This window comes from Accipiter gentilis, chromosome 1 (genome assembly GCF_929443795.1).
Source record: "Accipiter gentilis chromosome 1, bAccGen1.1, whole genome shotgun sequence".
Classification (NCBI taxonomy): Eukaryota; Metazoa; Chordata; class Aves; order Accipitriformes; family Accipitridae; genus Astur; species Astur gentilis.
In genome coordinates this window covers 45,933,886-45,957,912 of record NC_064880.1, presented here as the reverse complement: position 1 = coordinate 45,957,912, position 24,027 = coordinate 45,933,886, and the positions used below count along the sequence as shown (strand labels likewise).

Here is a 24,027-nt window from a genome sequence, read left to right as displayed (position 1 = left end):
TGTTTGGCATGCCCGAGCATTTTGTGATTATAGTGCTGCGAGGTTCTAATGTCATCAGCTCTCCTCCGTTTCCCTGGAGCTGAGGGTCCTCATCATCCAGTAGAAATACTGCTGGTGAGGTTTTCTTGGCAGCTTTTTAGCACAAACACTGTTCTGCTGAGGGATGTTTTCCAAATTACCCAAGGACAGCGAACTGAGTATTTTCTGGTGTATATTACAGAATTAGTGGAATGTATTTGGCTAAGTGTATAGGGCACATTGTTTTCCTGCATCTTGCTGTGCATTGAGTTCCATGACAGTATTTCATTTTTAGAAACCTTAGAAAGACAGACATTCCTTGAAAGGTAGAAAATAAAGGACATGTAAAGCCCCAAACAATACGTCATCTAAAAGTTCAGATAGTGATTGATAAGTGGTTTTTTTATTGTTGGTTGTTAGCTGAATAATAGATAGTTATTTCAGTAAGTTTTGACTGGAGCAATTTGTCTTGAAATACTTTTTTCACCTTTTGCTTTTAGGTCCTTTGAAATATAGTTCTGTAATTTTATTTTTTTCCCATATACAAATGCAGCTAACTTTTTCAATGTGAAGCAGCATCACATGAAAGCCTGTCTTCAGTTTATGAATTGATGAAAGACTGAATTCAGAAGAAGTATATGATATGCAACAGTTGTTACCTACTGCATTCTGTGGGAAAAGAAAAATTAAATAAATTATACTGAGGGGAAGGTATGCTGTCTGTCTGATCTAAAAAAGCAATTTTCACGGTTCTTAACATTGTGGGGAACATTTTCCAGCTTATCATAATAGAAACGGGCAAGTTACTTAATTGTCAGAAAGGCCTGAACCCTAGCAAGCATACATGCCACTTGTGGAGGTAAGGCTCCTCACAGTGTCCCACCTTAACATGTATAGCTATATTAATAAATTCTGCCAGGTTTTTTCCTCTCTTCATTTTCCTCCACTGATACGACAGTGCAGAAATTACTGTACTGCATTTAATAATTTAAAAGGCTTTGCTCTCCTACATTGCTTCACTTCTTAGAGACGGTCCCCGTGTCTGTATTCATTAATTGATTGTCCTCTTTGTACCTGGAAGATGAGTCTTTTTTCGATACAATCTTTCTCTCTTTTCCTCAGTTTCACACTACTTAAATATGTAATTTCTTTTTTTTTTGCCAGCTGGAGTAATTTACTGTCCATGTTTAAATATTAGCCTTAGTTCAGTCTTTCGATACCACCCCAGTTAGAAGGCATGGAGTAAAAGAAATGTTTGAATACATTTCACAATAGGAATGATAGCACTTTGGATTTAAATGGTGAAGACAGTGACCAGCCTTCACTGTAAATACACCATGAGAGGGATCAGTGCAGCCCAAGCTTTACCTGTGTGAGCTCTCAGTCTTTTATTTGCAAACTCCATCATAAATTACCAGATTTTTTTCTGATTAGCGAACATCCCACAAAAGAAGAGTTGCAGGGTAGAATCCCCAAGGCCTCTTCTAAGGGGAATGCAGCTGGTGGCTGTGCGGAAGGTTTGATCTCGGTATTTTGAGGGTTGGCTATGGTTAGCCTCAGGCTTGGTACCTTCAGCTGGGCTCCTCTTGTGTGATGCCAGACATGGTACGTCAGGGACCAAGAGATGTGTGGTCCCAGCCACTGACATCTGCTCTATGCAAAGGAAGCCAGACAGGTAAGCTTTTATACAAAAGCTTCCTTTTAGATGAGAACTTCCTAGACACTTACTGTATAAACCAGATTTGGAACAGAAAGATTTTCTACATCCTCTTTTTTTTTTTGTTTAATTTCGATAATGATTGTGTTTCAGTATGTGGCTATTGCAAGAAGGATGAATTAGGACACTTCCTATTTGTAATTTATACATGACTTTCCTATTAAGAAATGAAACTAACGTGACTAATTTGACAAAAGTGTTGGCATCCTGTCTGAAAGTGACTTCATTGTAATGTAGGTCTCCTCTGGTTGTGGAGCTCTTTCAAAGGTCTTAATACTTTTAACAGAAAGACATTTATATTTCTATGTAAACTTTTAGATAGAAGTTTTACCACAAGGCAAGAGGAGAGTTTCCACATGAAATATGAAGTGTTCTGGTTGTTATAACATATATTCTGTTAAAGCTGTCAAAATGACTTATTAGTTTAGCATTTCTTGTTGAAATATATTCTGTCTAATAATTTACTTTTTAAATATTTCTATTCTAAATACTTACCAGCCCTCCACACATTATGTGTGATATACTTCTCCCCTTTCCTGGAAGGGTGAGACACATTCTTCTTCGCTGTAACTGGCTGTATGAGACTGTCCACTTTAACAGCTGCCGGCAAGTGCCCCTCTGGGTAACCTCTGGCAATGTACGCCCTACGCAGAAACCACCATGATTTAACCATTTATGTCCCTTTGATCTGCTGTCTCTTACCTCTAGCAATATAAGATTTAGAAAAGAAAGCAGGAGCTTTGAAGCCAATGGTTTGTCTCATTCTCTTGCCAGCAGTACTTGAATAACTATCTTGATAGGCCCTCAATCATTTTATTACCAAGTTAATTTTTCCCAGAAACCCCACTGAACTTTAAACATTACGGTATGTAAGCAAGTAGTCTCCTTCTACTATGTGTATAATTAGATATATACGTATATATAGTATAGAGACATGGTAGTAGATATGGTTATGATAGCTATTTAGAGAAAATCAATCCAATTACTTAGAATATTCTTCTTGGTGTCTTTGTACGTCCTACAGCAATCATAATATTATTATAATTTGTCTCTATTTCTGTCACACTTGGCACTTCTGGGAAGAGGCTGGTACCTTGCATGACCAAACACTTTTTCATAAGCTGTAATATAAAAAAAACCTAACAGATTGGGGCATATTTATTAATATATGTGTGATTCTTTTCATTGAAGCAACACTTTTGAGGTTAATGATCATAGACTTGGAAAACTGAAGTGATTCTTGTCTAAAAGGGAAATTTTATGGAAGGGAAATTCAACTTGCATAAAGTACAGTTACTAATCTTACAGACCTTTGTGGCTTTTTGCTGCATCAGCCAGCAAGGATTTAGGACATGCTAAATTCTTGGGGTGAGTTGCCAGAGAGCTAATAATGGAAACAGAGTCAGTGGAAGGATGTTTCAGATGGTTCTGTTACTGAATGACCTCCAGACAAAATAACAACCTCTGAAACCCCTCTCATGGGCGGTAGCGGCAAATTCCAATGGCTCTGTTCTTTTGTGGTCCTCCTTTGTCTCTTCTCTTTGGAGGAGGTACTGAAAGATTCTTGGTGCAGGAAGAAACTAAAGAGTTCCCAACACATATATCTATATCAAGGTTTCGGCTTGACAGCTGTATCTGTTGCCATCTAACTGGAACGAGCGTGACACTGTCCAGGAATAAGTCCTTCATGTGCCAAGCAGAGATACTGTCACTCTGTAGACATGAAGCTACAGTAAGTCTAGGGGATGTCATGTTGCTTTCTGACAGTGGTTTACATTAAAAAGAAGAGTTTCTCTTACTACAGTAATAATTAGTCACAAATGTATTTTATATTCCAAGACCATGAAGTAATTTCAATACATAATAAAACTCATTAATACTATGGAATTACTGTATTTTCATAATGTAAGACAGTGGTAGAGAAGTGAGCTAGGTTAAAACCAATCACCCAAGCCTGGAAGACAGCAAAATGTCTGTTATTCACTGTGTGTATTACAGACTAATGTTTGACTTTAGAGAAAACCTGTAACAGTTTGCTTGGATTTTAGCCCTTTGGTGTGGTGGTACATCTCATTATACACTGCACCATGCTGTTGCCCACCATGGATCTTCTGCGTCCACATACATCAGGCCTTGATACTTTGCACTTAAATGACAATTCTGTCAATTCTAGTCGACTTCAACAAAATTTTCAACAAATAAAGACAGCAGCATAAGACTCTACGTTAGATTTGCTTTTCTCTCCCATCCAGAGCATCTTGCGGTTTCTGAGACCAGAAGTCACTGGTAACTTCCTGATGAATTAGGAAGATTTAATGACAAATGGCCCTTTGTTTTACCCAAAATACTTCATATGAAAAATCTCAGATAAAACAAACTTTCCCTGAATTTCAGAGAAAGTCAGTCAAAATGAGACTAAAACACATTTAAGGAAAGCCACACCAAACAAAGTCCTGGCAAGCACTCAGTTTTTCTCTTCTGTTCTGTGAGCCATAGCCCAGAAGGTCGCTCAGGCTGTACATAGCAGATAGTCAGAAAAATATCATATGAACCTGTATCTGTTGGCATTTCAAGTAAAATAACTGTGATGCCTGTACAATCATTTTGACTATGCTTTGATGAAGAAACACAGGAATAAGTGATATATTTTCCTAATGTATGTTCTTTGCTTTTTTTGTTTGGTTTTGGTTTGTTTTTTAAAATCCTTTTGTTAAACAGGAACATAGATTTTTCTGATTGGGACCATTTCTGTGCAGTTGTTGTGCAGATTAAATGTCTGGTTAAATAAAGAGATGAGTATGTGTGTCCTTCATACAGCATTCAATCTCTGGTTCAAGTCTATTGGTTATAATTAATTCAATAAATTCTTTCTTTCAGTAATAGAGACATTGGTGTTTACAGGGATTGAAAGACTGTGACTATCCTAATGGTAGTCTGTGTTTAATCCAGTATTTGGTTTTTGTAATTCTTATGCTTTCTTTTTTTTGTCACAGGTTTTTCATTATTCTTATACAGCTTCATATGTGATTTATAACATACACACAAGGTAGGTCACATTGTTTTTTCAATATGATGTCATTGTCAGTGGTTCTATGTGTAAGGTGATGCCAGTGTGTTCAAGTAAAAATATTTACATTTTTTCAAGGGAAGTTTGGGAGTTAAACCCTCCAGAAGTAGAGGATTCAGTTTTACAGTATGCAGCCTGGGGCGTCCAAGGACAGCAACTGGTAAGCACCGTCATTAAAAATGCTATGGTTTAATAACGTATTTACTCCAGAAAGAAAAAAAAAAAAAAAAAAAAGAGCTTTAAGGTAAGTTTTGTTGTATATTTCTGCATGATGCTAGCATGGTCCTGTTACAGCTTTTAGGGGATCTATTTATTTATTTTTTATTAAAAACATGTGAACATTTTTTTCCAGTCTATTCCCAATAAGGAAATTGTACAATTGTTGAAAGAATCACATCCTTAATTGTACAGTTATTGAAAGAATGACATCTTCATCTAAATATGCACTCAAGTAATTTTCAGAATAACCATCTTTATGGCTACTACTATGAGAGAAGGAAAGTTGAAGGTGAAGAGAAGTTTTCAAGTGCAAGATCAACAAAAACTGTGGGCAAAAGCAAAACCTTAACATCCAAAAGTGGATGTGATGGATTCAATGAAAAGTGGTGTTTTCATTACAGTATGAAAATTACTGCCAAGGTCAGTTGTGCTACGAATTCATAATAATAAAACCAGAAATGCTATGTTTCATATATTGTTTTCTGCCAAAAGTTTTACCATTTTTTATGAACATAAATCATCCATGATCATCATGACCAATCTCAATATGAGAAGAAAAAATTTGTTTTACCCCAGTGATTTTAAACTGACCTGTGTTGGTAGTTGAAGGCAAGAGACTTAAAAAAGCATCAACTCTGAATAAGAAATTCAGATCATCCTTGTTACAGTGTTCTAATAAGCTCATGAATGCCTGCAGGCATGATCCCAAAGCCTCTTTGCATGTCTGACTTGTTGATGCAGAGAGGCTGGAAGTTGAATGTCTGGAGAATATACCCCATTGCTTATATCATTCATCAAGATGGTGGGAATGTAAAAAAATTATCTGGTTAGAATGTATTGCGTTAATCAAGTGGAGGCAGGAAGGAAAAAGTAATTGGAACATGGTTGGTATGTTTTAATAATTAGCCACATCAGTTTATTAATAATGATGAGCATGGTGACAGGATTCACGGTAACAAATATGTAGGTTATTTACTAGGCAGTATTATGGAACATGGCAACGTATGTAGGTTCTAACAGAAGGGTGATGCATTTGCAAAACTGAAGAGAATTAAAAAATATTTTAAATTAATTGCAGTTCATGAGATTTGTCTGTGCTGTACCTCTGATTAGTAATCTAAAGTACAACTAAAAATACATGCAGTGATTACTCAGAAATGAATTTTTTGTTTTCCTGAGATGTATCTTAAGAACAGGAGTAGACTTACCAATCATAAACTTCAGAAAAATAATATATAAATCAGAATAATGCTATCAGTGTTGCCTAGATTGTCATTCTGGAAATAGGTATGAATACTTTCAGATATGGGCACAGGTGGACTCCCATTAAGTCTCAGAACTGCAAAACAATAGGGGGTCGTTTTAGGTACAACCTTAATCATCCAAATTTGAAAACGTTGGCATAATTCATACTTCAGTGAGGATGACATTACTCATCTTTGTTAATGTCCCTAGTAAATTTAATGCCATGCTTTAAAAATATCTGCTCTACTGTGGGCTTTATGGTGCCATATGGTCTGCAGAATTAGGAAATAACAACTTTGATTAAAACACAAAATCTTCAGTGCACTCTGAATGATACCAAGTGTCATCATATAGATGTACACCTGCAATGACAGGATACTGAAGGTCACTTCCATAAGAATTGCTGATAAGAAGGATGTCCTCTTGAAGCTGTTCATGTGGTGAAAGGAGGCTTCTAAAGTGACAGAACACCTTGCTACATTACCCTCCCACTTCAGCAGCAAGCCAAAAATGTAGAAGGAGCATGAATGAGTGAAGACTGTTGTCAATAATGGTTGTTGCTACTGTCCAAAAGAACAGCTGCCTCTAGCAGAAACAGGACAGTAGAGATCATTCCAGCAGAAGAGGTTAGGCAGAGAAAAGATGTGTGACTGAGGACACATGGCCATAATGGTTCTCAGTTACAAAATTTGTCTATAGAACAAACGCTTTATCAGTGAGTTTTGAATAAAGATAGTACAGGAAGCAATCTGCAGTGAGACTGGGTAAAGAGGAATTCGTAAAGGGAGAGATCTATAGCATAGTAATCCGTCAGCAGTAGCTATCAATAGCATGTATCTGGGTTCAAAGAAAGATGCAGTCTCATGGTTCCATGTTGCCAAACACATGATTGGTTTACCAAAGTCCCTTAAACAATGCTTATGTGTCTTTTCCGTATAAAAAAGAAATAGTAATAATTCATAATAAGTAAAACAAGCAGTGGAATACACACGCTGACAAAATAATCATAGTGTATTAACCCGAGTAACCTCAAGAGCCATTCATTACAACTGAAGAACAAGCGGAGACCAAATTAACCTTACAGATAAAAATTTCATCTAGAAAGACCCATGCCCACATACCCTGTGGCCATCACATAAACAAAGTATATGTGAATCTCTAAAATGAAGAGGAATTGCACCCTTTCAGGTGCAGTGCAGAAGAGAATAGCAATACTATAGCCAGGACTCGTCAGCAAAATGAACACAAGATGTGAAGCACAAGGCACAGGTATGTCTGACCAAGCCAAAGATCCTAACTTTATGCTGTAACTACTTGGAAGGTCCTGGATTAAATCCAAATGATGGGGGATAACACATAGACTTGGATCAACAATTTTCAATAAATAGGCTACAGAGTAAAATAAGATGTTTCCAATCCTTAGTTCTGCAGAAGACCTACGTAACAACATAGCCTGCACAGGAATCTTAATCTGAGTTCTTCAAATGAGGGAGAATTGTCAAGCGTTTCAAAAAGATAATGTAAGAAGATGAAGAGAAAAAAAATCGAAATATTTGAGCAGGAAAATTTGTATGAAGCCAGGAACTGCTTATTGCACGTAGGAGGGAATGTGACTGCAGTGAAATCAAGTATACAGTAATACTTTACATCCTTGTGAAAATCATGCATCAGTCTAAGTTGTCTACAGTTACGAATAATTTCTAGGGCTGTCTAATGGGACAGCAGGCCACGTGTGGCTAGTGAAGAACAACAGTTTTATATGAGATACCAGATGACTGGGCCCTAATACCATTGTTTCCAAATTACCATGGTGGTTGCAAGTTATTTCAGTTTCTTGCTATTTACCTAGAGTAGAGGATTTTGTAAAGATTAAGAGAAAAGCTCAGAGAAACATCTGCTGTTTCAGTCATGACATTTTGGTGGTGAAGTTGAAAATGTTTGCCGTTGGGGAGAAGAAACTTTTATCTAATGAATTAATGTATTTTAAGGTCACATAGCTGTTATTTTTGAGAACTGCTTTCAAGGTCACTCTCTTTAAATTGCTATCTTTTAACTGTGTTAGAACTGTGCCAGATCTAAAATACCATTTTTGTGTGTCTTAGCATGTTAGGGAGCTGTTTACTTATTTGCTATGTATTTCTCATATTTGCTCATGTTTGATTAAAATTTTGAAAGAAATCAGTTGATCATCTCTTGACCTCACCACAGCAGCATTAAGTTTTTCCAGGGAGAAAAAACTAGCACAACAAGATACCTAATTGGTTTCATCAACACTTTTCTGCCTCCAGTTTACTTGATTACAGACTTCATTGCATGTGTCTGAGAAAGAGATATCCCGTACCCGGTAGGAAGGCTTTACTGAGGAGGAGAATGCTTTGGGGAGTTCTAAAGGGCCTCTGGGGTTGAAATATCTGGGGTTTTATCCACTGTTCTCTCTTCTTTGGTCTTGTCTTCTCCAATAGTTTGCAGCAAAAGTTTTCATGTTTCTGTGCTGGACCTGGCTTGTATCTGACACAGGGGAGACAGCCCTTTCTGTCTGGATCTGTCTACGGAGATGTAGTGCAGTGGAAGCCTGAATATCAAAACTGACCTCTGGGCTCCAGTGTATGCAGAGTTTTCTATTAAAGATGTAGCGTTTCTCTACAGTGGTTCTTGCATTATGGATAATTCTTCTGATTAGTTATCAGATGGATGACTTCAAGTAGTGGTGTGAAATGAAGTGTGGTTAGGAGTTGTTCAGTTTGACATAGCTTTTTCTTAAAAGTTTTACATGAAGTTTCTTCTGCCTGGGTGGTCACGTGTCGTTTATTTTGCATGAAATACTTTATTTTCACTTTATTCTGTGAACATATATCCATGCAAGTCACTTTGTATTTGTATTTATAATAGGTATTTTGTGTTATTTATTGCATTGAGCTCATTTTTCTTTTGATGTATTAAGTGTTTTTGAAGGGAGCTTGGGTTATATATTTGGATGGATCAGCATAAGTTATGATTGATTGACTTATGTATGAATGTCTATGCATAAGTAAATGCATATATTAACAAAGCAGAAATCAAGAAAATAGTAAAGCTATCCAGAATACTAAACAGATCATTTTCTAGAAGCATGATGGCTTTCTCTGTCAAAGTTTGATGCCATCAACAAAACATAGCATTATCAAATGGTAGAACTGAAGATGAGCTTTAACTACACTTTAATGTAATTTAGGTCATCATTGTGTAGAATTACCTATTATCCTGTATACACAAAGAACAATTTGTTGACTGTAGCTGAATTGTGGATTCAGGACGCTCTCATCAATTTTTAGAAAATATTTGAAATATTAGGAAACAAGAAATTGCCCTCTTGTTCCAAAAAATAGAACAGGGTACTCATAGATAATAGGGCTTTACAAATCCTTTACAATAATAAATCCTTTACAAAAAGAATAATTAAAAAAAAAAAATCCAGTGAAAAAGTACCTCAAAACAAGCATACAAACAGAAACCCAGAAACAAAACAGAACAAAACCTTCTTCGATTTTTATTAATGAATGTACCACTTCCAAGACCTCTCTACCCCTCTGCTTTGTGATCAGTCGTCTTTATCCCGATTGTCTTGCTTGGAGGTTCATTTTACCTTCCCCCCCATCAACACCTGTTGCCCCACAAAAATGCAAGTATCTGTCAGACTGTTGAATTGCTGTATTAACATGACATTTCCTTGCAGTTGCCTTCTCTTCAAAATTTTAGCTTTTTCCTATGGCTTTCAAAGACTGTCTTAGAAAATGGAAATACCGCAGCAGAAAAGTTCTTTGATGTTATATTATTTGTCGAGTACCCAGATAAGCACTAGACTAATTTTAGTAAATGAGAAATTAGCAGGACTATGCTAGACACATACCTTGCTCAACAGGTGCTTTAACAGCCAGTAGTTACTGAAAGCTTCATTTACTATTTGCTCTATCAAGGTTCAAAGTACAACAATTATAAAAATTGGTAACTTATCTTTCTGTAAAATACTTGCCGTGTGTTTTCTTTTTGCGTAATTAATGCTGTGGGTACTTGGCACCCCCTCCTGACAAAAACACTTCCATTTGCAAATTAAGAAGAAAAGACCTCTCAGTGTTCATGAGCCAAGTAGAAGCTTAATTAATGCTAATGAAGTAAGTCCTAAATAAATATGTTTAATCTGCTGTTTTTATTTTCAAAGTCTTTTGCTCTTTTGACTTGCTGTATTTTTATATGAGTAACTTAAAATCACATATGGAAATGTCAAGGCTTTATTTCATCTTTCCTTTTAATCACGATGCTAATGAGGCAAATGGCAGTAAAAGTGAGGAAAATGTCTGCTTGAATTTATTCTGAAAACCAGAAATAAACAAGAACATTTTAATGTGACATTAACATCAGGTATGATTTCTTTTTTAAAATCTATGAGGGATTCCTTCCAGAACTTCTGTACTTCAAGAATATTTGGAGATCCTTTGTCTTGCTGAGGATGTTTCTATAAGGCAAGGGAACGTGTATGGTTGAGCACTGCCCACCTAGTTGAGTCTTTAAGGGATTTGACCATAATTCTAATGCTAAAGTCATGTCTTTCTAAAGGCAGGGAGAAATTAAAGAGGCTACTAAAGCTTTTTTGTTTTCTGTTCCAAATTTTTTATTACATTTCTAGATTCCAGCTGGGAAACTTACTGTGTCAGAGGCTGAAGATTTCGACCAAAAAGTGAAAATATTTATAGAAAAAAGGCACACAAAAAGACTGGTTAAATAGCAACTTTTGACCAGCAGCTAAAGTTAGATTGTATATTATTTTGCAAGACTTACTAGCGTACTTGCCAAAGCTTTCTGCTACTTTATTTTTGATACAAGAACTGCTTTTTGTCACGGTCATGGTGAACACAGGCAATGTAATATTTTTCTTCATGTAAGAATGTTACCTAGAAGTCTTAGATAAAGCTGTATTTGTCCTAAGCTGCTGCTTCACGTTGGATTTCCTCTTGGATTTCTCAAACTAGCATTGTGAAATGTAAATGTTTTTTGCCTCTCCATCTAAATAATTCAATTCAAACTCTTCTTCAAAGAAAAAAGGGAATGATTAGTTTCTCTGAAGGTATTCTACTGAACTAATTTCCATTTTCAATTATTAATTTCTAGGTGCCCCCTCCACTTAAATATAGATTAAATTGGGAGGGGAAGATAAGCTTTAAATGCATGTTCTCTGGTTTCAAAAGTGATACTTAATATGAAAGCAGTTTTATCCATCTCAGAGAAAGGGAATGGAGAATGCAGCCAGAAAACACAGGCAGTTTTGGAAAACAGGGAAAAAGACATTTTTACATATCAAGGTTGGATATATTCAGTAAAAGTTTTGTGAGCTCTAGAGAGCAGGAACATTTATAAATGGAAGCAAGGCTAAGTTGAGCATAGAAGAAGTTGCTTCATCATTTTGCTTACTGAAATGCAATGAATGTGTCCTGGTACCAAAGGTAACTTAAAAATATTAACTATTAAGGATTAGATATTGCTAGCCCTTTGTAAGACTAGCTACTTCGCTGTATCTGAAAGATGTGAAGAAATAATGAGAAAATTATATGTTTTATAGACACATTATTCCTCCACTACTGTTTTTCATGTGGAACAATAAAAGGCCCAGCAGCTTTACAGTGAATAAATTGAGAGGGGAGATAAAAGATGTTTCCTTTCCCCTCATTCTATTATCATGATTTTCATTCTATTACCACTGCTCTAGCATGCAGCTAATATTTGAATCAGTATGTAAGCTGTGCACACAGGTAGTGCACTTTTCTATCCAGTCTCTTATCAATAACTCTTTTGTAAACAATATATTGGAAATTTGACATATCATTGTGCTAGAAAGCAAATTATTTTTTCACATAGAAATTTGTGTGTGTGTATATATATGTATTTACACACAGTCCCACAAAGACATGTGCAAAAAAGCATAGACACACATGTTTGATAGGAGCAATCATCAGGACTTTTCTGTGCAGCAGCCTGCAGGGAGCGGTGAAAATAGCAATACATGCCTTTCATCTACAGTATCATGTTGTTCAACATGTGTATGTGTAACAAAGCATATCTGAATATTCACACTTCCGTCTGTTAGCTAATACTAACTGCAAGTCCAATGGCTCATAAAATAGGACTGCTGTGCTTTGTGTGTGAAAATTGCATAGCTTTATGTAATGCAGAAACAAGAAAATTGTACTTCAGAAGTCTAAATTCTTTAGAAATAGCCACCCATAAAAACTAAATACACAGTCAATGAGAAGAGAGGTCAAAGTCTGATTGAACCTTTTGCTAAATCAGAGTTGGGAAAGGTTAGGTAGCGAGTTTTATTATGGACTCTATTTTCATATAACTCCAAAATCCTGCCCAAAAACATTGCAGGTTTAGCTATTTCCATGGATCATATAATCGCTTAGTCACTTCATATTTGATATTTAAAAAAAAAAAAAAAAAAAAAAAAAAAGGTATACCACAGGATGGGGTGGAAAATTTGCCTGTATTCATCTTTTGGTAAAGTAATGTAATGTAAATGTCAGTTCTATCTGTGAGATAAGAAAAACAGATATATTCTATCCTCTATTACCTCCTTACCACCTAGGGAAGAGGAAGGGGAAAATTCGCTATGGTAAGGCCCCAAAATGTCAAAACAGAAGAGTCTGAAGAACTGACATTTCTGGTGCCTTTGTAGTTCAGGTTCTAAGACAGAGGTTGTTTTAGCCAATGGTAAACACAAATTTTATTTATCTTTTGTAAAATTTTTGCAAAAGGCTTCTGAGTCTATACGATGGTACCAGTGCCTACAGAGTTCAGCTAGGAACAACTTGGCAGCAAACCCGCCTGGACTCCTGCTGTGTGGCAAAGTTCCTTTGGTTCTTCTATTGATAGGTTCTGTTCGCTGTATGTTAACATTTATTTTCTCATTTGGCACATAGCGTCCATCAAAGATATAGACAGGTTTCTGCCAGTGGAAGTGACACTGACTCCCCTCTTCAGCAGGGTTGAACCTTCTTTTCCCTTATGATATGCGTCCTTGAAAGTTAGTTCAGTTGTTCCAGTGGTCAAAATAGGACATCCTGGCCCAGTTTAGGTGAATGGGCTCTTAACATCAGTCAACCAGGATTTTACCCATTGCATATGGATAGAGTACATGGTCCTAGTTATTTAAAAAAAAAAAAAAAAAAAAGTAAAAGCTGTATATGCTTCATGGATGATGATGTCATGACTCCCTGTTGAATCTCTATCAGCAAGACAGCTGTGGTGACGAGAAAAAAAAAAACAGATTATGACCACACAGCTTTGGGCATGTTCAATGCTCTTGTAGGCTCTTTCTCTCTATCTTAGACAAGTTCTTCTTGAAAATGAAACGTTAAATTCCATCATCACCAACCCGTAAAAGTCCTTGCATATTTTTTTTTCCTTACAGTGGGGTTATGACTTCCCCACCGTGTTTGTGCTGAAGGATCAGAGCAGATTAAACTCCTGCCGCACTGTGTTAAAGTGACTTAGGCTTTCATGTTGACTCAGCCTGACCCAGACAGTGAAATGCAGAGGACTGCTTGCAGATGTGTAACTGTGGTGAGTGTATATTCACTGACAGCTTCAAGGCCAGGACAGCCCTGGAGAATAAGTATTAAAAAGTCCGGTATACTGTTGAGTTGTAGGACAAAACGTAGCATTGATTGGCAGGGAGGAAAGAAGGCTGAAGGACCCAGCAATGAGCCAATGCTCAAAACTCTCAATTTTGTGGAGACAAAAAGGTATTAGGTCTGTTTTAAGCTGGTGGAAGCAGCATTAATGAGGAAAACAGAAACTTGTGCAGATCAAAGTATTTATCACTTTAGTTGGGGGCTGGGGTGTGGTGAAGAACTAATACACTGATAGTATTTATGTGCTCATATAAACGTCATATATATATGAACAGGGCTTGATCAGTAGGGACTAATAGGTATTGGTCATATAAATAGTATTGCACAACACTACCCATTTTTACATCACCTTATATGGGAGGTGCCAGTGCATTTACAGAAATAGGAGAGAGAAATTTTGTGTGGAAAGCAAGCAAACAGTTATTTTCAAGTGTTGCTTCACAGACTCTGAACTGTCTCAAACAGAAATGCTGTTATGAGAGTTAGGCAGAATTTTCTCATTCCTATTTGTCTCATTCCTAATGAGATATTTTAAGACAAATGGTCTTTCTTGCATTGAATGCCCGATCTGTGTGAAGTAGTAAATGGCCATGAAGTCTGTACTGGTAGATGTCATCCGCTAAAAGATAACTGGCAACTTGAACACTGTGCACAGTGGGGAGACGAAGGCACACGTATCATACGACAAGGTAGGCTGGGTCAGCAATAGTAACTGAAAGGACAAAGCTTTTTGTTAAACCCTGCTTGGGTTTCTTATGTAGAAGATGCTCAGAGGCATCCCATTCTACTTCAGCATTTGAATAATGTACAAAGTTCTCAAGGATTGTCTACCACTGTAAGAATAGTAGAAAATGCAAGTACGACTTTACAGCGCAGCATTTTCAATTTTGTCTTTTTTGACTTTGGCGCTTGCTGTTAGAATGCTACTTTCTTAAATTTTGTCAAAACAGAGAAAATTCCTCCTCTGGCAACCAGTCCAGACAGTTATCTTAGATATTTTCCTGTCTCCCAACATTGCCTTTTTTATTCTGGAGTAACTAGGTTGAAGATTTTTCATTTTAGTTTCTGTTACAGGTTGATCAGTCTGGGCGTAATTGAATGCTTGATATCAGTGTGAGATGAGCCTTCGAAATACCAGAGATCATTTTAAAAGATTTTATGGTAAGGGCAGATTATGACTGTATTATAAGTCTGTAGGAGTAACCCAGGCATGTAAGAGTGACATTTCTGTCCACGCTCTTCCATGCTGGTTCATTAGTCAGAAGCTATCAGTAAATGCAAGGAACAAGGAGTGTGAGTTCCTGAGCATACACTGTTTATAGATAAGTCTGTTATACACATCGCTTACACAGATGAAGATCAAAGGGCTGAGCAGTCCAATCCCTCAAAGACATTTTGCACAGTGCTGCAGCCAGCGTAGTTCTTCAGGCAGCTCCACGGGGAGGAAGCAGTAGATCCAGACGATGAGCTTGGGGCAAGGCAGGCGTACTGTGATCTTCTGTGCAATCACAAAGATTTATAAGTAGCTTGTTGCGTAGGTCATAGTTCAGATATTATATGTGATTTTGTTTATGTCATATACAGCACAATGTTTGCACTCGTGAGTAGGTTATCATGGGATGAGGCAGGGTGTGAATTTAGTGAACATCATGATCCAACATCATTGGAAAGGAAACGTAATTAGTGTGTGTTTAAACAAAAGAGGGCAATGCTTCCTCACTTTTATTGGAAATCAAGGACATAAACATCATGCATTTTCTGATACTCTGTGAGTTCATGGCCTGGTTTATTTCATGGCATTAGTAACTTATAGCTGCATTATGAGTGCATCCTCGCTATTGTTTACAGTAGATTTATAAACTATCTAAATAGCAATTAAATATAATAGCCTTGTAGATTGTTTGCAGTTGTTCAGAAACGATTGTGCTAACACATTAATGTGATGCAGTGGCATTAATCTAGACAGCAGAAAAGTGGTGCTTCAGTGTTCTGTTGTTCATGCTATGTCTGGCAGCTTGATGACTGCAAAAATAAAATTAACATATTGTAACTGACAAAAAAAAAATGGTGGCATATGACATTGGGATGTATGTGCTTTGAGGTCTCTGTGTTTCAGACTAATCAACAGCTACTTCCTCTCTGCCTTAATTACAACATAATCAAAAGGTTTGAAAGCTTCCTCTGAGAAAATTCCTGTCTAGGTCAATCACATCCTTTAGAAAATTGGACCTTTAAGAGTGAATATATTTATTATTACTTACAATTATAATAATTTTGTTACTATGTATTATTTGTTTTGTGCCTCATTAGCAATGTGTCTGATGAAACATAGATCATATAAGGGTAGATTTTTGTCTACTGCTATGCTTTGCTGGTAGTACCTCCTGTGCCCAGTATCTGCATAATTTAGTGGTCTGTGGTGCACATGGAACTACGGGGTAAGAGCTGGAGCAAGACAGAGCTGAACAGCTCTAAAAATTTTATGCCAGTATAGATTGACCTGCAAAAGAAAAAAAGTCTGCAGAGAGGAGATCAGAGCCATTCTGCACTACTGGAGACTTGGAAAGCAAGTGTATTGCAAACTGTATGAGACATCTTATCCTGCAATCCCTGTCCGTGGGAGCTCACAATCTAAACAGAGCACAGATATAATGTAGAGGAAATGGATATAACATAAAGATGCTTTGCAATACAATTCCTTAAAACTTTCCTTGAAATTGTCATCCTGTAAGGTACGTGATCTGGATAGAAAATCTGTAAGATGTGAACAAAAAAAAGCATTTTGGAAAAAGTCTGTGTAATTGTAACTGACAAAGTCACTAATGAATACTCTAACCATCCAAAATTCACACTTATAAAAGTTTTATAAGCCACTTTCCTGTATTTTATATTACCCAAAATATAGTAATTCTCTTTGGTTCTGGAGATCGCTGCAGGACCTGTAAGAAAGACATCAGCAGAATAATCAGTTGCACCAGTGAAATGCTTTATAACTGTTTTGGGTAATAGTTTGCCACCTTGCATTTTACTTGCCTCTCAATGTGTGAGTGTCCCAGTTCATTACCATGGAGCTTCTTCCACAGCTTATTACCATGGGCAAGAATGGCAGATTCTGACCCTTTGTCTTGCTACTTTTCTAACATGTGCAAAGTACCCCCTAGAAATTTGTTTTGTCTATGTGTTTTTGTATACAGTGGATCTCAGTTTCACATGCATGGAACAATATATCGACACCTAACTTGGAAACACCAATGTGTAGAGCATTGTCACAGGAAGATTGGTGGTGTACCCATCATCATTAACATGCATGCAGCCCATGAGCAGTTTGAGTGACCCCTGTGCCAGCACTTTATTCAGTAGAGTTATGTTGAAGATGGGTGTTGAGTCTCAAGCTGTAGGTAGAAACAGGCCAAATGGCATTACAATGCCAGTTCATCACAGAACACAGCCACCTCCTTCTTCTGGATGATGAGAGAAAGCATTTTCTTCCCAAAATGAGCTTTTTTTTTTTTTTTTTTTTTCCCGTGAGAGGGAAAATGAAAACAGCAGTTGTACTGTCGTTGCATTGATACACAAACCACATAATCTTAAGTACACCTTGTTCTTCAGTGGAAAGCTGCTTCAAGTAAATCAGATTTGGCAAGGGAAAAGGGCAGAAGGGGGTACTCCTCTTCTGTAGCAGTGGGTATAATAATGGTCTGGTGATCTCAATTTAAGCCTGAAAGTCCCAGGGATATAGTAAGTGAAATCATAGATGACAAGAAAATGTTTGTTCAGTTAGGACTTGAAGAAGAGAACAGACATTATGCTGTGACTATGAATAATGTAATCAGTGGCTCTATTAGAAAAAAAATGTGTCAGAGCTTTGGAGGGTGCTGAACAGTGGTAGAGAAGATGCCAAGCCAGGTATTTATTTGTAATGGTAATGCATTGACAAATATTGTGGCTGATTTGCAATATTTTTTAAATTGGTGAAAACTAATTGTAAGTTTCTGAAGTGGAGCTATTTGTATAATTTTTCAGATCTGTGAACCAGAAAGTGGTAACAAATATGTGAAGTACTTAAATGAAAACCAGACTTGTTATGTTGACAGCAAGTGTTGAAAAACCGCAACCAAATGGTTTCCATGTGCATGCAGGGGGTTGATTTTAATTTCTTCCTGTAATCCAAAGTTAGTTCCAATATTATTTACAAATCAAAGTAAGTGCATAGATATCTGCATTTTCCATAATTGTGGTGAAAACAGCAGGAGTTAAAACCATTATTTTTTTTTTAAATCACTCAAAAATAATTTTAAGATTAATTATTTCATTTACGATACCACTTATTTGTTTATTTAAGATCACTTATTGTGGTGGGTTGACCCTGGCTGGACGCCAGGTGCCCACCAAAGCCGTTCTATCACTGCCCCCCCTCAGCTGGACAGGGGAGAGAAAATAAAACAAAGAGCTTGTGGGTCGAGATAAGGACAGGAGAGATCACTCACCAATTACTGTCATGGGCAAAACAGACTCAGCTTGGGGAAAATTAACTCAATTTATTACAAATCAACCAGAGTAGGGTAATGAGAAATAAAACCAAATCTCAGAACATCTTCCCTCCACCCCTCCCTTCTTCCCAGGCACAATTTCACTCCCAGATTCTCTACACCACCACCACCACCACCACCACCACCCCCCCAGCGGCACAGGGGCATGGGGTTTATGGTCATCACACATTATTTTCTGCTGCTTCATCCTCCTCAGGGGCAGGACTCCTCACTCTTCCCCTGCTTCAGCGTGGGGTCCCTCCCATGGGAGATAGTCCTCCACAAACTTCTTCAACGTGAGTCCTTCCCACGGGCTGCAGTTTTTCACGAACTCCTCCAGCGTGGGTTCCTTCCCCAGGCTGCAGTCCCTCAGGCACAGACTGCTCCAGCGTGGGTCCCCCGCGGGGTCACAAGTCCTGCCAGAAAACCTGCTCCAGCCTGGGCTCCTCTCTCCACGGGTCCACAGGTCCTGCCAGGAGCCTGCTCCAGCGTGGGCTTCCCACGGGGTCACAGCCTCCTTCGGGCACCCACCTGCTCCGGCGTGGGGTCCTCCCCGGGCTGCAGGTGGAGATCTGCTCCCCCGTGGAGCTCCCTGGGCTGCAGGGGGACAGCCTGCCTCACCGTGGTCTTCATCGTGGGCTGCAGGGGAATCTCTGCTCCGGTGCCTGGAGCATCTCCTGCCCTCCTTCTGCACTGACCTGGGGGTCTGCAGGGCTGGTTCTCTTACATGTTCTCACTCCTCTCTCCAGCTGCCGTTTCTGTCTGTCCCAACTTTTTTTTCCTTCTTAAAAATGTTATCACAGAGGCGTTACCACTATCGCTGATGGGCTCGGCCTTGGCCGGCGGCGGGTCCGTCTTGAGCTGACTGGTATAGGCTCTCTCTCGAACACAGGGGAAACTTCCAGCAGCTTCTTACAGAAGCCACCCCTGTAACCCCCCCCACTACCAAAACCTTGCCATACAAAGCCAATACACCTGTTTGTGCTTAAACTTTGCATATGGAGCAGCATGTTGTTCAAGAAGCAAAGATCATTGACTCTTTGGATATACATAATATGTATGTATGCATACATATTATCATGTAGTATAAATACCCCCAAGAAAGTTTTGATCAATCTATTTAGCTTCAAGCTAATTTTTCCTCATAACATTTATGTGTGAGGGCTCTGTGCCAGTATCTTCGACTCTAGGTTTTAACTGCTAGTTAACTGCTGGTTAAACTGGCTATATGAAAGCTATTTAAACTGTACGTACATGTTGCACTCCTTTAGTTGTGGTCTAGGTAGCATAACAAGTTATTCTCATTCATAAGGACATGGTTTAGTGGTAGACATGGCAGTGTTAGGTTAACGGTTGGACTTGATGATCTTAAGGGTCTCTTCCAACCTAAGTGATTCTATGATTCTATTCTACAATTCCCCCACCGCTGTGTATTTTGTTCCACTGCATGCTCCAACGTGAACTCGACCAGGAGAAATACAGCTGCTGTGAACGTTGTGGGATCTCCTTTCTTTTCGCGGTATGAGGTTAAACTGCAAAACAGTGCTGTGCCAACTTAGTATTGTACCTGAAACTGGAGAAGTCACGGTTTGATCTCTGAAGAGCAAAGTACAAAATTGGCTGAGATACTAAGAAAGTATTCTTTATTTGACTTGCTTCTGTCTAACATATAGCTGATCTTATTTGTATTAACAGTTGTTAGCAAGAAAACATATTTCATCTGGAAATTTTAGTTACTGATCTAACTCAGGGCAGTTGGATTTGGCCCTGGTTAATGTATGGTAAGACAGGAGACACAACAAATGGTAAGAGGCGAGCCCAGATGGAAAAACATCTTGAAGCTTTTGAAGAATTAATTATCCAACTAATTAGCTGGCAGTCTCACAAGAAGAAAGGATGGAATTTTGTCGTATGCTTAGGAAATGAAGAAATCTGATAGTTCCTGTGCTGAGATGTAGCTATCAGCCATGGTGATGGTGGAGGCAGCTGGTGAGCCAGACTATCTATGTGGGTGCACAGAACGACACTTGTTTCTGCATCAGTAAAAATACTTACCCCTCTGCATAGTGCAAAAAGTGCAGTTACGTGGTCTGTTACATAGAACGTTAGGCTCTGAAGACACCTGTCCTAGTCCAAAGAGTGGAGAACAGTGTGTCCTTGCCAAGGTCACACAGGAATATCGCCAGAGATGAGCTGCCTGAAGATGCTTTAGGTCAACATCTGTAGCATCGTCATTAGCGACTGGCAGAGTTCGGCAGTGGAAGCATTTCCTGAATGCCTGAAGGTCTCCTTCTGGGCATAATCAGAAATTCCTCTGTGTTGTCGTAGCTTATATTCCCGATGTGAAACGTGAGGCTGTCATGTTCTTCGGGGTATTAAGTGGGAGTGCTGAAGTTGTTCCAGGCTGGAATAGTTAGCTGCTCAGCAGCTTCAGAGTTTGGCTGGCATCTTCCATGAACTAGGGTTTTGTCCTGATGAATCCATGTAATGACAAACCATGCCATTAGTCACACTCCACCATTTCTTTCCTTCAAGACAAGATGCTGGATTCTGACTATTACCTTTTTATCTTGAAAAGTTAATTTCAGGAGCTGTTAAAAACTTACGTAAGGGTAAATCGTGGCCCACCGAGACTTGCAGTTTACATGACATATTTCTATTATTATTGACGGCAAAATGTAGTTCTGATGATGGTATCAATCAGGAAGTCGAACAAATCTGCCATGCTCAAACTCTGGAGGATTCATTAGAAAGATTCACTCATTAAGTTAGGAAAATAAGTCTCTGGTATATTAAGCATTATGGGATAGGTGTCCAAGTTTTCCCTATGATAAATATCAAGACAATTTTAAAGGCTGTGCTAACTAATTTTCTTCTGTTTTATTTGTTAGTTGTTAGTGACTTCTGCTATCATTTCACATCAGGTAATGTGGAAATATTAGACTGGGATCTGCACACTTGTGCCTTATAGGACAGCTGTACCTTCTCATGGCTTTGAAACTGTGGCCACACTGCGCTAAGAAGCATGACACAGGCCAGCAAGTACCAGGTTGTGGTACAGACTGGGGAGACATACCTTCAGCTTGGGTGAAGCATGACATGAGTGAGTAATGTTGCTTCTAGACCCAAGATGGTTCCATGTCGTATCGGGGAACAGCAACGGCAATACATTATACCTATACAGTTAGTGTTTGTATAATCTGTTTTAAGAACTTGTCGCATGGTAAACTAACTTGTCATATTCATATAAAAATAAGTTTATCCATGTGTAAGTTAGCGAAAGGACTGATAGATTGTTAAGTCTCCCTCCTTAATATCAGCTTTGAGAGAAATTTGCCTCTCTCAGTTTGGTAGCTTTTCTCTGAAAGTGAAACTGATGGCTGGTTCCAGGGCAGGAGATAGGTTTTGTCAGCAAGGGTTTGTCCTGGTTTCAGGTGGGATAGAGTTAACTGTCTTCCTAGTAGCTGGTACAGTGCTATGTTTTGAGTTCAGTATGAGAAGAATGTTGATAACACTGATGTTTTCAGTTGTTGCTCAGTATTGTTTAGACTATAGTCCAGGATTTTTCAGCTTCTTATGCCCAGCCAGGGCACAAGAAGTTGGCACAGGACACAGCCAGGGCACCTGACCCAAACTGGCCAACGGGGTATTCCAGACCATGGGACGTCCCATCTAGTTTAGGAACTGGGAAGTGGGGGTGGAAAATCGCTGCTCGGGGACTGGCGGGGTGTCGGTCGGCGGGTGGTGAGCAATTGCCCTGCGCATCATTTGTACATTCCAATCCTTTTATTACTGCTGTTGTCATTTTATTAGTGTTATCATTATCATTATTAGTTTCTTCTTTTCTGTTCTATTAAACCGTTCTTATCTCAACCCAGGAGGTTGGGGTTTTTTTCCCCCCGATTTTCTCCCCTATCCCACTGGATGGGGGGGAGTGAGTGAGCGGCTGCCTGGTGCTTAGTTGCTGGCTGGGGTTAAACCACGACAGGCTGCAGCTCTGTTTCTCTTCCACCTGAAGAAAACTGGGCTTTTGGATATAAGTACAAGTCTGAACTTTGGTGTCTGGATGAATTTCTAAGGCACGTGCAAATATCTGATAGGGACTCTGTCTCAACTGCCGGGGCTAACCAGCTGCTGGCAGCCTCTGGTGGAGAAGCTGCCCCTGCGTTGGTAGAGAGCTCAAAGCCCTGCTTGGCGCACACGCGCTGCTTCTGTGCATGGTAAGCGATGGTGTGGTGACCTCCACGCAGCTCCAAGCAAACTGCTGCTGCTGCCCAACTGGTGAGTAAAAAGCTTGAACTGTTGCCGATACGCTACCCTGCGATCAGAGGAGTGATTGAGTGTGGATATACCCGTGCACCAGGCTTCAGCGGAGCACCTAAAGGGAAAAAGTGGAGTATTTTTTCTGTAATTTAGTGGCTTTTCTCTGCCTGTAGTGTTTGAAATGATTAAAGACACACAGGGGGCCTCTCCAGCTCTTGGCACTGGGTTTGCCGTTCAGCTGTGGGATTAGATGTCTCTATGTTTTCACAGCTGTCTGCCATCTGGATCTAACTGCTCGGACTGGGTGCTCCGCTTAAGACCTCAGCCTGAAATAAAATCGTGTAATTGTGAAACACGTTGCAAACAATAAATGTTTTGGAAGAAATTAATTTAGGAGAAGGTTTATGAAAAAATATTTTAGAGGCTGACGTGGAAGAAGGAGAAGGATTAGTGCTGTAGGTAGAACATTAGAGCAATGAGAGCCTCAAATTCTTCACAGTCAATTGAAAGAAATGTGATCATTATCACGAATTAATCTCTCACTAATCCAAAACATTCTTGCAGAAGTTTTTCATTAATTGGAAAATACTTCATAAAATAATTAAAGAAATGCTGTGGTTTTTTCTTCACTTGGTTTAAGACTTAATGTGATTAGCTGTGCAAAATCAATAAGAAAACAAGTAGTCAAATAATTTTGAGGGCCATAGATTTTGATATTTATTCCCATTTACAGCATTATTAGCTAAGGGTCTTAGCTAAAAAATAATTTTAAATACTTTAAAAATACTTGGGAAATATGTGGTGAAGAGGTTAAAAAAAGCGCAATAATAATTTTCTTAGAAGATAGCATAGCCTAGTTCCACTTTGTGCCTTTTTCAATTTATTTTCTTATCGTCATGCCTGAAAGCTGTGAAAGCATTTTGGGCACAAAGCCACTGGTGTATTCATGAGAATACCTGTCTGATACACAGTTAGCAACTCCTCGTTTAGTAGTTTTGGAAGATTCAGTAGTTACAGTCAACGTTTTAGTACTCATGATGTAGTAATTAGACCCAAGTGTATACTAAGAAAAGACCTTTTACTTTAACTTGCTCCCAAATACCTGAGTGGAGACAGACTAGCAGGGGAAATTTGTGGTTTATGTGACATTGCCCAAAACACACTATACAAAGTGATGAAGTATGTGAAGTCCCCACCCTGGTAACCTTTGTGCCCATGTTTAGTTTTACTTACTGGAGTGAGGATTTTAGGAACATGTATTTGCAATATTCTGCTCCAAGAATGATTTGTTTTGATGAACAATTC

The 24,027-nt window shown here is 38.6% G+C and overlaps 1 protein-coding gene across 3 annotated transcripts in view; it reads left to right on the top strand.

Moving 5' to 3' along the window:
• Positions 1-24,027, top strand: part of DPP10 (dipeptidyl peptidase like 10) — an 882,866-nt gene that overhangs the window by 478,098 nt on the left and 380,741 nt on the right. For all 3 annotated transcript variants that reach the window (XM_049813528.1, XM_049813537.1, XM_049813518.1), the window contains exons 6-7: positions 4,729-4,781; positions 4,881-4,962. In XM_049813528.1, coding sequence (XP_049669485.1) covers positions 4,729-4,781; positions 4,881-4,962 — 135 coding nt within the window. The remainder of the gene's footprint in view (positions 1-4,728; positions 4,782-4,880; positions 4,963-24,027) is intronic.